Source organism: Hemicordylus capensis, chromosome 2 (genome assembly GCF_027244095.1).
Source record: "Hemicordylus capensis ecotype Gifberg chromosome 2, rHemCap1.1.pri, whole genome shotgun sequence".
NCBI classification, from domain to species: Eukaryota; Metazoa; Chordata; class Lepidosauria; order Squamata; family Cordylidae; genus Hemicordylus; species Hemicordylus capensis.
Window position 1 is genome coordinate 68,256,200 of NC_069658.1, and position 14,562 is coordinate 68,270,761.

Consider the following 14,562-nt stretch of genomic DNA (forward strand, 5'->3'; position numbering starts at 1 on the left):
AGAAGATTCATAATAAGAAATAAAGTATTCACAGGAGTTGAGCTGGAAGAACTGCAAAGAGCAACACAGGCTCAAGACATAGAAGAAGAATTACCACCAACTGAAGAAGTTGCTCAGGCGCAGGTGGAGGAGGTGTTGGAAAAAGAGGATGCCACTGTTGCTGAACTGTTTCAAAATCAAAACCAGGCAACCTCCCCTTTGCCTTCACCTCAAAAACCCAAATGCCGTTTAACAGAAAAGCAACAAGAACTAAAGCAAAAAATAACTGAGTACATGAACCAAACAACCACCAGGGTTCGACTTCCAGCTCTAAAAACAGTTGCCAAAAAACCACTTGCTCAGGTATTAAAAGATATAAATGCTGCACTTGCAGAAATAACCACCAATAATTTGCAAGAAACAAACCAACTAATGTACAGTGCAGCAACAATAACAACACAAGAGCTCGGATATAAAATCAATGGACCTGTAAAAAAAGAAAGTAGTACATCACCTAAATGGAAGATTAGATTAGAAAATAAAATCTCCAGGCTTAGAACAGATGCTAGTAAATTGAAAGATATGAAAGACAAGAAGCTGAAGAATGAAAACACAAGCAGTATCTGATCCAAAAATACCACCTAGATTCAAGGAAAATTAGAGAAGTCCTGGAAATTATAAAGCAGCAAATAACAGCAGTGTCAAAGAAGATTAGCAGATATGAAGCCAGAACTACACAACACAAGCAGAATCTCCAATTTCAGCCGAATCAGAGACGTTTCTACCAAAGCATAGAAGGAGAAACTGCAAGAAACGTAGAAACACCAAATAAAGAAGAAACAGTGCAATTCGGGGGGGAAATTATGGGACAATCCAATAGATTATAATAAAAAAGCAGGCTGGATGAAAGAGGTCAAAAAATGTAACCAACAAATGCAAGATCTAATAATAACACCAGAATTAATAAGTGAAAGAGCAAAGAAAATTAAAAATTGGACTGCACCAGGCGACGATGAACTGCATGTCTTTTGGCTTAAACACCTAACAAGCCTTCATAAACAACTATCAAAACAGTTCAATCACATTTTGCAAGGAGGTGATATTGAACAATGGCTAACAACTGGGAAAACCCATCTCATCATGAAAGACCCAGCAAAAGGTTCAGTTCCAAGTAATTATAGACTGATAACCTGCCTGCCAACCATGTTCAAATTATTAACTGGAATAATAGCAGATGAAGTGATGCAACACTTATTAACTAACAAACAGCTTCCAGTTGAACAGAAAGGAAATTGCCCGAACACCAGAGGCACAAAAGACCGGCTGCTGATTGACAAAATGATTTTAGAAAATTGCAAGAGAAGAAAAACCAATCTAAGTGTTGCATGGATTGACTACAAGAAAGCCTTCGATTCATTGCCTCACACATGGATACTAAAATGTTTAGAAACAACTGGTGTCAGCAAAAACATTCAGATATTTATAAAAAAAGCAATGAGCATGTGGAGTACACAGTTAACAATCAATGGCGAGACACTCGGACAGGTTAGCATTAGAAGAGGCATTTTCCAAGGGGACTCACTATCCCCTCTGTTGTTTGTAATCGCCATGACCCCACTTTCACAAATACTAAACAAAACAGGCCTGGGATACCAAACATCTAAAACATCTAGTAAAATCAACCATCTGCTGTACATGGACGATCTGAAGTTGTATGGAAAGTCCCAGTCAGCAATCTAATCACTGCTAAACACTGTCCTATATTCAGTAGCGATATAGCAATGGAGTTTGGACTAGACAAGTGTGCTGCATTAATAATGAACAGAGGAAAAATAAGAAAAACGGAAGGAATAGAGCTGCCCAATGGAAGCAAGATCAAGAACCTGGAAGAGAAAGAACCTTACAAATACTTGGGGATTCTCCAGGCAGATAACATCGCACACACTGAAGTTAAAAGAAAAATAGGAAGTGGATACATCAGGAGAGTTAGAAAAATCCTCAAGTCCAAACTCAATGGCGGGAACACCATACAAGCCATCAACACCTGGGCTATACCTGTTATCAGATACGGTGCAGGAATAATAGACTGGACCCAGGCAGAGCTAGAGACGCTAGATCGTAAGACCAGGAAAATCATGACCATCAATCATGCTCTGCACCCCCGCAGTGATGTCGATAGGCTATACCTCCCTCGCAGCTCAGGTGGAAGAGGAATGCTGCAAGTCCATCAAACAGTAGAGGAGGAGAAAAGAGGCCTTGAAGAATATATCAAGGACAGTGAAGAAGATGCACTTCATATGGTCAATAACCAGAAACTATTCAACACCAATGAAACAAAACAGGCCTACAAGAAAGAACAAGTCAAGAACCGAGCAGAAAAATGGAAAAAGAAGCCACTGCATGGTCAATATTTGCACAATATGTGGAAAATCGGACATCACCAAGACCTGGCAATGGCTTAAGAATGGCAACTTGAAGAAAGAAACAGAGGGTTTAATACTGGCTGCACAAGAACAGGCACTAAGAACAAATGCAATAAGAGCAAAAGTCGAAAAATCCACAACAAACAGCAAGTGCTGCCTTTGTAAAGAAGCAGATGAAACCGTGAACCACCTAATCAGCTGTTGTAAAAAGATTGCACAGACTGACTACAAACAGAGGCATGACAAAGTAGCAGGGATGATACACTGGAACATCTGCAAAACATACAAGCTCCCTGTAGCCAAAAATTGGTGGGACCATAAAATTGAAAATGTTGAAGAAAATGAAGATGTAAAAATTTTATGGGACTTCCGACTACAAACAGACAAATATCTGCCACACAATACACCAGATATAACTGTAGTGGAGAAGAAAGAAAAACAAGTCAAAATAATTGACATAGCAATACCAGGGGATAGCAGAATAGAAGAAAAAGAAATAGAAAAAATCACCAAATACAAAGATCTACAAATTGAAATGGAAAGGCAGTGGCAGAAAAAGACCCAAATAATCCCAGTGGTAATTGGCACCCTGGGTGCAGTTCCAAAAGACCTTGAAGAGCACCTCAACACCATAGGGGCCACAGAAATCACCATCAGCCAATTACAAAAAGCAGCTTTACTGGGAACAGCCTATATTCTGCGACAATATCTACAACAATTGACAATAAAATTCTGGCATCCCAGTTCCTTGGGAAGGACTTGATGTCTGGATAAAACAAACCAGTCAATAACACCTGTCTGACTGTGTAAACAAATAATAATGCCTAGCTATTGGTCATTGTGGCTGGGGATTATAGGAGTTGTAGTCCAAAAATAGCTGGGGGGCCAAAGTTGATCAGGATGGGCTAGATAGATTCCTTCTCCCACTTTCTCAGCTTCATCTTTTAAAAAATCCCTTTCTGTGTCGCTTCTTCCTAGTGCCCATGCTTTCTAGGGGAGACCCAGTCTGAAAAGTCTTCTCCCTTCTATGCAACTTCTATATTACCTTAAAAACTGTTTGATGACCTTAAAAACAGAGAAAATTATGAGTCACAAAGCCAATGTGCAGCTTCTTCCTTGTTTAACCAAGAAAAGCAAAAGAAGATAAATGACTCACACAGTTTAAGACTGTACATTTGTTGTTTGAAACAATCATCCACATGTGAATGAGATCCAGCAATTAGTTTTAAATGGAATTCACTGCTTTTGCGTCTTTGCATTTTCCTGGAGAGAGTAGCCCTATTCAGCCATTTTATGGTGCATGCATACAGGTGCCTATATACATGTGCATCTGTTTATGTGAGTGACTGGGCAAATTTTCCATCAAACAGAGGGTAAGATAGTAAGTATATTACTGTATGTGAGTTGCCCACAATGTCTAAGTAACTTGTTAAAAGTAGCTAATGACACAGTTATTCACCCAAGCTTTTTAACTAGACTTGAGGTTTTAAATTGTGTTAAGGTTTCAATTAATGTGTTGATGTTGCTGAAAACTGTCCAGAGACAGAGGTTTGGTGCAGTGCACAGACAAACAAGGAAATGTAGATGCATACCGATCTGTATGTGCATACAAGGTACACAATTTGAACATGTGTTGAACATTATGTGTGAATGGGCTAATATCTGATTCTCACAAAGCCGTGTCCACAAATGCTGCCAATGGGATAGAAAGCAGAATTGCTTTCTGCTTAGTAGCTTTTTAAACAATTTTCAGTGAAGCTGTTGTCACTTGGTATGAATGTAGGTAGACCAACAGTATCTCAATGGCAATGCCATACAGTATTTGTGAGTTCTATGTTAGCAGCAATCCTTTTGCAAATGATAAGCCTATAGTAAGGGCTAACATCCTCTAATTTTTGTTGTATGGTGGCCAAAACTTTTCGGGAAACATGGCAAGTGCTATATTATTGCTGCTATTGTTAAGATTCCTGTGCATGTCATTCAGGTTTCTTCATTCTTCTAACACAGCGGAAAGAGAGGGGATTGTTGGGACGGGGATGTAGCTCAGTGGAAGAGCATCTGCTTTGCATACAGAAGATCCCAGTTTCAGTCCCTGGCATCTCCAGGTTAGGACTGGGAAATACTCCTGCCTGAAACCTCGGAGAGCCACTGCCAGTCAGAGTAGGTAATACTGATGTAGATGGACCAATGGTTTGAGGCAGTATACAGCAGCTTCCTGTTTTTCTATGAGATTGACAGTGTGGAACAAGGGAGAGTCCTGGTGAGAAGAGAAACTTGCTGGCTGTGGGTATCAAAGCATAGGATTGGGACCTAATGATCAAGTGAGAACTTTATCCTGAGGGAAGCTATTTGTTTGACTTTGTTATATGCAAACAAGGTAGTTTCCATTGGCAGCATCACCTGCTTTCAAGTAGCACTGTTCAGTGAGATCTGGGTGGGTGGCATGCTCTATATGTTGAGAGCTTGGGAGGCTCTGCTGCAGTGGTTCCCAACCTGGGGTCCTCCAGATGTTGCTGAACTACAACTCCCAGGATCCCCACCTACAACTTATTGTGTCTGGGGATGCTGGGAGTTGTAGTTCAGCAACATGTGGAGGACCTCAGGTTGGGAACCACTTCTCTATTGCCATGCACACAGTGCAGGGTCTTCTCATGTTTGCCCCATGTTTTGGAATTCCCTCTCCAGGGAGATCTGCTCTCTCACCTCTCTTCTGGTAGATAGACTGCCCTGTTAAGAAGAGGAGAGAGATGTGATTATTTATGGCCTTTGATTGATGCTGCTGAGTCTGCTGTGTTTATGTGCCTTTTATATTATCGCTTGTTTTAAAATTTATTTTTTATTAGGTTATATGAGTTTTCATGATTGTCTCACCTTGAGGTCTATGATGAAAGGCAGTATAAAGACATGCATAAGCAAACATGATGGCTGACATCTTGACTAAGGCAGTGTGGATGTGCTGCAGATAGCTCCCCCAGTTCCACTGTGCACATGTAGGGAGGGCAAGGTAAGGAGTTTTTGACAATCTTCTCTGCTTCTGGAAGTACCCTTTGCCTTCTGAAAATGTCCCTGAGGATCATATTTTCAGAAGGTACAGAGTACTTCCAAAGGCAGAGTAGATTGCCAAAATCTCTCCCCACCCCCACCCACCCCACACAGGGAGGAGGAGCTGGTCTTGTGGTAGGAACGTTGACTTGTCTCCTTAGCTAATTAGGGTCTACCCTGGTTGCATATGAATGGGAGACTACAAGTGTGAACGCTGTCAGATAATTCTCTCAGGGGATGGAGCCACTCTGGGAAGAGCAGAAGTTCCAAGTTCCCTCCCTGGCATCTCCAAGATAGAGCTGAGAGAGATTCCTGCTTGCAACCTTGGAGAAGCCACTGCCAGTCTGTGAAGACAATACTGAGCTAGATGGACCAATAGTCTGGGCAGCTTCCTATGTTCCTATGTGTACACGCACGCACGTATGCACAGTGGCGTTAAGGCTGTGTTAAGGGCGGCAACCTGCAGCAAGGACACAGCTTCTATTACAACCTTTCTGTGTCGATATCAGCCATCATCTTGTATCATATAGAAATTAAGTATATTGCTCTGTCTTTTGCAATTAGAAGGCTCTTGGGCCCTCAGATATTTCTGTCAAATGTTGAAAGGCCAGAAGCAAAATGGCTGATATTCAGTTGTTGCAGTTACCTTGTTCCCCTTTTAACGGTAACTGAACAAATCCATGCTTAAATGTGATTTAGGAAGATGGGCTTGAGCCCTGCTGGCTCTTTTTAAAGGACTTTGATTTTTGAAACAACACCATTCAGCCATCAAGCTAGCAGATCGACCCCTAAAACAGAAGCTAGGTATTTGGTACACTTCTTGTATTTCACTGCAATGTGTGTCTTCTGGGACCATGAAGGTAACTGCTTTCAGTACAGGGTTGTCATGTTCCAATTTGTACTGAAGACAATTACAAATCGTGCCTAGTCTTGCTTGTGTCTCACTTTTCATTGCTTACTTCTAAAGGAAATATTCTCTTGATTAACATTCATTAACTTTAATTGGAATGAAGAGTATGCTGCCACTGTTATGGATTTCCAGTGTTTATATTCTCTGTGGCCAGAGTGGACTACTTAATTATGTTTAATATTGCATGAGAACAGAGGTATGAGTAGGAGAGGATATGTGACTTGGAGAGATGTGCTTAGCCCTGAAGTACTATTGATTTGAGGACAAATCTTTCTTCCAGGTGTCTTTGGGGCATATCTGTGGGTTGATTGCGAAAGGGGTTGGAAATGCATGTAGGGCACAATCCAGCGTGCTTTTGGCTTGCTCCTGTTCATTTCCAAGGACATGCTTTTGTGGGGGAAACTTCCTTGAGGATTGTGCCTTTTTAATGAACTTCTAATTCACCTTATGTGCTTGGCAGTTTTGGGGAGACGTCAATCTGTTGATGGAATATACAGTGCCAATTCAATGACTAACCTGCTGCCAATGAAAAGGAGTTGGCACCTTTTTCTCTTAGGCTTAGGGACCTTTCACATTTATTCTTTCCCTTTACCCCGAGTGTAGTGGTAAATGAATATTGCAGAAAATTGCTTCAAGGATGATCCCTTAGCCTTAAAGCTATTTTATACACAACTTCACAGCTGTATGTGTTAATTCCTGGCACAGCAATTGATTCACCACTGTTCTGTTTCATCAAGAGTGCAACATGGAGAAAAACCATTGTGTCTTACCATACTTATAATAGTGCTCTCCTATTAATGGATATAGTTTGGTTACTGCATGTACATTCCATAATGCTTGTCCTATTCAGTGGTGTGTCCTGGGAAGTACTGAATATCAGTATAACTGAAAGATTATATTCTAGTGTGGTTACTTAATATTACATAGATAAACTTTTTAATAAGATAAAAAATCTGTGGTTTTTTTCCAGGGAAGGTCCTGCAAAAATGGATATGTATTAACATGATTAAGCAGAATTTGAAATTATTATTTTTTTGAAATACACTAACTTTTTTCTTTTGTGCTGTTTGTTCCCTTCTCCCTTTTCCTCACCTCCTTTGATAGTCTGATACCTACCTCTGCATGTCTCTGCGTTTGCCAGTGGAGGAGGAAGCCTACGTAGGTGAGTATCACCTGTGTCAGAAACTTGTGGCCAAAGCCTGTAGGAATCGGGAAAGGCTTCACGATAGCTTAATCTTTCCCCATCCAAGTTTATGTAATGCATTCATCATGCCTAATGCAGAAGCAAAACTAGAGGGAACCACTTAAGGTGAGGATAACAAACTGTATCTGGAGAGACTCATGAGTAATAGTACTTAAGGAGCTTTGTGCAGATGCCTTTGGCAGCTGGGCCCAAGCGCTCCCATTTGTAAAGTATTGGCTTTCTGTCTGTGGCTGGATACTTAATTCCACTCCATTGCACAAGCTGTTTATTTACCTGCTGGTACAGGCTGTAAATCTCTTTGCACTTACAATAAGCAGTGGGCGCAGTAAGATCTTACCTGTCTGCAAAATATACTTGCTTTACATTGAGGCATGGATGAGATGACAGGTAAATGACAGGCCCTACCACAACACTGTATCAATGTTTAATTTAAGTAAGTAGGCTAGTAAAGTGAGCACCATCTGTTTAGCGTGTTCTCTCTGTAATCTTAGGGTTTTTTTATTCCACTCTGCTTGCACAATATTTACCTTCACTAGTAAGGGTGTAAATAGCAGAATGGAAATATATTAGGAGAGAGAGCATCTAGAAAAATGGTCACTTGTGTTTCAACAGAGTTTAGTTAGTTTTTTTAAATGGGTTTTTAAATATGTCTATACATATAAGGTAATTAATACATGGTAAAAGCACTCTCTTCGGCCCCATTCAGACCTTCAAAAATAGACTGTTGTAACTGTGTACAGAAGTGCAAACAGGTCAGAAGTCCCACCTTCGACCTGTCAATCACCACTTCTCCTTGCTTCTTACACTTAGAGCAAGGTTTGTATGAATAGGGAAGCACCCTATCAATGATGATGGGCGTGTCCATGATTGTGAAACTGGATCACTCTCCTTATAAAGAGGAGAGCTGGTCTTGTGGTAGCAAGCATGAATTGTCCCCTTTGCTAAGCAGTGTCTGCCCTGGTTGCATTTGAATGGGATACTACATGTCTGAGCACTGTAAATTATTCCACTCTGAGGATGGGGCTGCTCTGGGAGGAGCATCCGCATGCTTGCATGTAGAAGGTTCCAAGTTCCCTCCCTGGCATCTCCAGGATAGGGCTGAGAGAGACTCCTGCCTGCAACCTTGGAGAAGTCGCTGCCAGTCGGTGTCGAAAATTCTGAGCTGGATCGTATCTGGGGACAATAGCGCCTAGGGCAAGCACTGAAATTGCGCCCCCATACCAAACATCTGACACCCATCTTTCAGATAACTTTAACATAATATCAGCTGAAAAATACAAGTCAAGCTCGTTAATCTTTTAATATTTCAAAAACTATATGGCAGTAGACGTAGCCAGACCAAAAAATGCTGGAAAACTACAAATTTCAGTATGCTGGGGCTCATGAAATACCCAAATACTATGTGGAGGTGTACTTGGAAAACTAAACAGAAGTGCCTGTCTAATTCTCTACTATGCATTGTAGCATCATTATTACATAAGTTTTAAAAATCAATGGAGAATTTGACTTTTCTCAGATACTGTGAAAATAATTAAAGGATATGCAGAGTAAAGTGTGTCACTGCTTGGAATATATTCTAGTCTTTCAGAAAGACAGTTAAAATGAGAGAAAGAGAACAAGAAACTCCCAGTGGACCTTAATACTAAGGATTTCACACTGATTCAAAGACAAACTCACCATTAATAGCCATATTAGCAAGACATCACATTTAACTCACTTATCACAAGAAGAAAAGTAAGAGCAAATGAATACAATCCTAGCTCATAAGCTTCAGCTCAGTATTCACGAGCCCTGATTCTCTGTACATAGTGCCAAACTGAATATGTGTACAGTGACTTATATTATATTAATTTTTTTTTACCTGTAGCCCCTTTGGGGGGCTTCCTAAAGGCCATGGGGGGTATGCAAAGTTTTTCCCTCCCCCCGCTGGCCTCTAGGGCCTCGCAGGGACCATTTGAGCATGTGCAGTGGCCATTTTTTAAAATAATTTTTTTTTAAAAGGCTGAAAACAAAATGGCCACCACACATGCTCAAATGGCCTCTGCGAAGCCTGGCATGGCCTAGGGCCTCACAGAGGCCATTTGAGCATGTACGGTGGCCATTTTTTTTTTGGTGGCCATCTTTTTAATTTTAAAAAAGGCGCCCCCCCCCGTCAAGTGGTTACCAGGGCATGTGCCCTGCCTGCCCCACCCTAGATACACCCCTGGCTGGATGGACCAATGGTCTGACTCAGTAGAATGCAGCTTTCTATATTCCTAAATAGCCTCACAATTTTGGAATACTCACCATCACAGATAGGGTGCTTCGCTATTCACACAAACCCCACTTTAAGCATGAGCAGCAAGGAGAGGCAATGGCTGATGGGTTGAGGTGGGACTTCTGGCACATTTGAGCCTCTGTACATGGTTACAGTGGCACATTTTTGAAAGTCTGAATGAGGCTTCTGAATGTGGATTCAAAACACATTAAGGATGAAATGAAGCCACTAACTATCCTTGCATCATGCTCACATTGCCAATGGGTTGAGGCTGAACACATATGATTTTCAAAGGAATTGCTACTTCTGCCTTTAGAAGCTGTGGCTTGACAACATTTTTATTGAAATGCTTTGATATTTTAATAGTTCTGCCAGTTTGGCAGGTCTGAAGAGCCTAATTTAGACTACAGGCGAACTTGGGTTTTATATTCCTCTAACAGGAATGAAGATATCTGTCTGTCTGTCTGTCTGTCTATCTATTTTCTAGGATTGACACATTAGTCTTATTAATCAGTACTTTTAAGCTTTGCTTATGTTCTGTGGTAGTATCTTCCCTAACTAAAATCAAAAGTTTTCTGTCCCACCGCCCCCACAAGAGATTATATATGACTAGTAGTTCTAAAAGGAATGACTTTTACCTGTGAACTTGATACCTGGAAGGATTGGGTTGGAAATGGATGTAAAAGACTGCATTAAAAATAAAAACAAACTCCTACTTGCTATGCAGTAGTGTTTCCCAAATAGCTTGAAGCATAGTGGTTTCCTGAATTGAAGTTGGAATAATACTTCTTACATCCAGAAAGGTTTCTCTTTGGCATGTGTATGAGCAAAAATTCTGCTGGAGTGACTGTGCTGGACTGATCCAGAGCAATGACTCATTACAGATACAACTTGCAGCCCCTTTCTGGGTAGATAACGCTGCTGTTAGTGGCTGCCTGGAATGGTGAAATATCCAGTAATATCTGATTCAGAGATGGGGCAGAATCACTTGGATTTTTAAAAAATTAAATTGGATTTTTAAAACTTAAGTCGGTTTTTTAAAATTTAAATTAGATTTTTAAAAATAAAATGCTTTTTGAGGAAAATAATCTATCTAAAGATAGTTTTCTATTTATTTATTTGTTTGTTTATTTAATTTTATTTATTTGATTTCTATACTGCCCTTCCAAAAATGGCTCAGGGCGGTTTACACAGAGAAATAATAAATAAATAAGATGGATCCCTGTCCCCAAAGGGCTCACAATCTGAAAATAAAAATAAGATAGACCCCAGCAACAGTCACTGGAGATACTGTGCTGGGGGTGGATAGGGCCAGTTACTCTCCCCCTGCTAAATAAAGAGAATCACCACGTTAAAAGGTGCCTCTTTGCCAAGTTAGCAGAGGTGCTAAGATACATTATAGTCTACATTATTTAGAGATACATTATAGTCCAAAGGTATTCATCATGAAATAAGGTTTAGTTTTTAATTATGTAGCATGAGGCTGTATATATGCAATATTTACATGTTCTGGGAAATGAATTCCATTAATCCATTCACAATGTCATGCTCTTCCATAGGTTTCTTTAAGATTATTTTGGGTAATATTTCTATCTAGAAGAGGATAAAAAATGAAACCTTCATCTGGTTGCAAATATTAAGACTATACCAGCAAGACTGAGTCTTTATGTAAAAAACCATGATTTAAATCTAGTCTTACTGACTAGTGATTTAAATCATGATTTAAATCGATTTGATTTAAATAAAATCCACCCTGAATGGACCAGACCACTGATTGGTTTGATCGAACTGGCTCACGGACCAAAGGTTTGGTTCAAAACCGAATCGCCTGAACCTGTTTCATGCACACTGTTAATGAGGATTTGAACTTGAGTGTTGCTGGTCCTAGTCTAACACTTTAATCACTACAACACACTGGCTTTGTAATGTGCTTTGTACCATCTTTTAAATGTGTGTTTGTGTATTAAATATCTGTCTTCTCGTATTTAAGTAATTGTGTGTGCTCCTATTATCTTATTTTAAAAACTTGCATGCCCCCCCCCAAACATACTTTTAAAATTTTATGATGTGTCTACAGTACTATGAACTACTATTTATGAGGGCTAAATCTATATTATATACTTTAAATAGCTTGTTCTTTGATTTAATGTATGCTGGAAATCATTATTTAAGATTTTGCTAGGACTAAGCAAATGGGTTTTTTGATGGCAACTATTGGCTGCTATCTGGAGCAGTGGACCATGGTTGCTTAGGGTTAAAAGAATCCGTATATCAGAAAGGACCTTCTGAGATGCTGGAAGCCACTGCCAGTTCTATTAGGCAATGCTTGGCTGGACTGGGCCTGTGTGGTCTCAGCGTGAGGCAGCTTCGTATGCTCACAATCTGTTTTCCCTGAATTTTTTCTAGCACCAAGATAGAAAATCTTTTTGGAAGTGGTGCATTTCATTGCGGCTGGTATTTGGTTTTGTCAAATGAAAGTATATTGCACCTTATATAAACTGTCCTTAGAACTGCGGAGAATTGGATTTGAATAAATTCTGGATGAATTCAGAGACATGATGTGACTTAATTTCAGTGGCTGATATCCTAACACAGCAGCAGTGCATCAGGAAGATATCATAATTGTGGAGAGATTTCCTAGTTGCACAGCATCAGGCACATAGCAGGGAGGGGGGCAAATTTTGCCAATCTGTACTTGCCCCAAAGGTACCCTGCACCACCTGAAAGTATGCCCCCATGGGTCATGCTGCTGCTGTGTTAGAAAGTCAGTCAGCAGTGACTGAAATAGTTATCAGATGAATGGTTTATTCGATCGCAGTGAAATAAACCAATCTATAACTAAGGTTTGAATCTAATTACAGATTGCAATTTATTTCAAGTACGTACGTTAGTAATTATTTAAGTATGACCAAGATCAATCAGTTTGAACATCGCAACTGATCTTGGTTTGTTCTAACCTCAGTGGGAATCAGGAAAGGAGAGAGCAGCTGCTCTGAAGACGGGAGCACACAGAGCCAGCCTTTAACCATGGTTTCGCGTAATGTCTGAACTGGCTACATGATTGATTTCAGTTGGACTTAAGCATACATGACTTGTCTGGATTGTGTTCATTATTTTTAAGAAATATTTCCTTTTCCAACCTGCCTGTAAGTCTTGTTACAATTTTAGTTAAGATTGATCTGAAAATTAGGCTTCAGCCACAAGTATTGTATGTAATTAAATTTTTATTGGTTAATTAGAACCCATTTACAGCTGAATAGCAGAAGACTTTAGGGTAATATATAAGATATCAGCTTGCTACTTAACATTAGAAGATGTAGGTATTCGTTTATTAGCTGACAATTAACTTTTCATGTGTGTCTCAATTGAAAATGATGCTTCAAACAAATCAAAAAGCAATACAGGAGTACTGGTATTTCAAAGTGTGGTGTTATAATTGGAGAGTTGTACAAATTCAAAATATGTAGGAAATATCAATCAGAATAATATTTGAAAAGGTCCATTGGCATTGTATCTTTTTTCCCTTGGGCCAAAATAAACAAATACATTATATCTTTTTTCACCTGGTGTCTCTTATACTGAGCAGGATAAGAATAACTGACCATATTCATCCCTACTAAAGCATCCCTCCAGTAGCAGTTGCTGATGTCTACCTGATAGGTAGATAGATACACTTTATTACAGTCTTTGACCAGTACAGAAACACAAAGAAAGGAACATAATGTCACACTTGTTACAATAAAGTGTGCCATTGAGTCGGTGTCAACTCCTGCTGACCACAGAGCCCTGTGGTTGTCTTTGGTAGAATATAGGAGGGGTTTACCATTGCTCCTTCCTCACAGTGTGAGATGATGCCTTTCAGTATCTTCCTGTATTGCTGCTGCCCGATGTAGGTGTTTCCCATCGTCTAGAAAACATACCAGCGGGGATTCGAACCGGCAACCTCTGGCTTGCTAATCAAGTCATTTCCCCACTGTGCCATTAGGTGGCTTAGGCCTGTTACAATAGCAACAGTATAATTTTTTATGGATATTGAATGACATAGTAAATTATTCCACCACATTAGGTATTAGACAAAACTTAGCCACATTGTACATAAGAACAGCCCTGCTGGATCAGGCCCAGGGCCTATCTAGTCCAGCATCCTCTTTCACACAGTGGCCCTCCAGATGCCTCCGAGAAGCCCACAGGCAGGGGGGTGAGGGCTTGCCCTCTCTCCAGCTGTTGCTCCCCTACAACTGGTATTTAGCAGCATCTTGCTTCTGTTGTAAGTAATGTTGGCTTGATGATCTGACAAAATAAATGAGAGACAGACATCATTTTTCCTGCCTTGGTATGTTCTTAATCAAAGGTAAAATTAACATGTCTCATGAGTCCCTATTAAAAACTGCAATATCATAAAACATGACTCACATCCTCTATGGCCTGTGCATATCATGGACAGTAGCGTTCAGAATAAGAAACCTTACCATATCTACTGTATAGAACGGCCAAGGGCAATGCATCAAAGCGGACCAGCGCAAATGCTCTGTGGTACTTAAGAATGATTAGAGCTTGACAATAGTCGGCTGGCTTGGTACTAAATACAAGTCTCCATATTTTAAGTCATTTCGGGGTTCTGCTCATCTCCTGTTGCCATTCCATATCTAATATTATTTGCTTTGCAGCCTTTTTTGCTTGTTCATAGCCCATAGTTCTCAGTGCTTCAGGAGAAAAATGAGCTTTTAAAAATGAGCTTTTCTTTAAC

At 40.1% G+C, this 14,562-nt stretch overlaps 1 protein-coding gene across 7 annotated transcripts in view; it reads left to right on the top strand.

The window, feature by feature from the left end:
• PAM (peptidylglycine alpha-amidating monooxygenase) overlaps positions 1-14,562 on the top strand; it is a 247,407-nt gene that overhangs the window by 115,214 nt on the left and 117,631 nt on the right. For all 7 annotated transcript variants that reach the window (XM_053291370.1, XM_053291368.1, XM_053291367.1 and 4 more), the window contains exon 4: positions 7,459-7,516. In XM_053291370.1, coding sequence (XP_053147345.1) covers positions 7,459-7,516 — 58 coding nt within the window. The remainder of the gene's footprint in view (positions 1-7,458; positions 7,517-14,562) is intronic.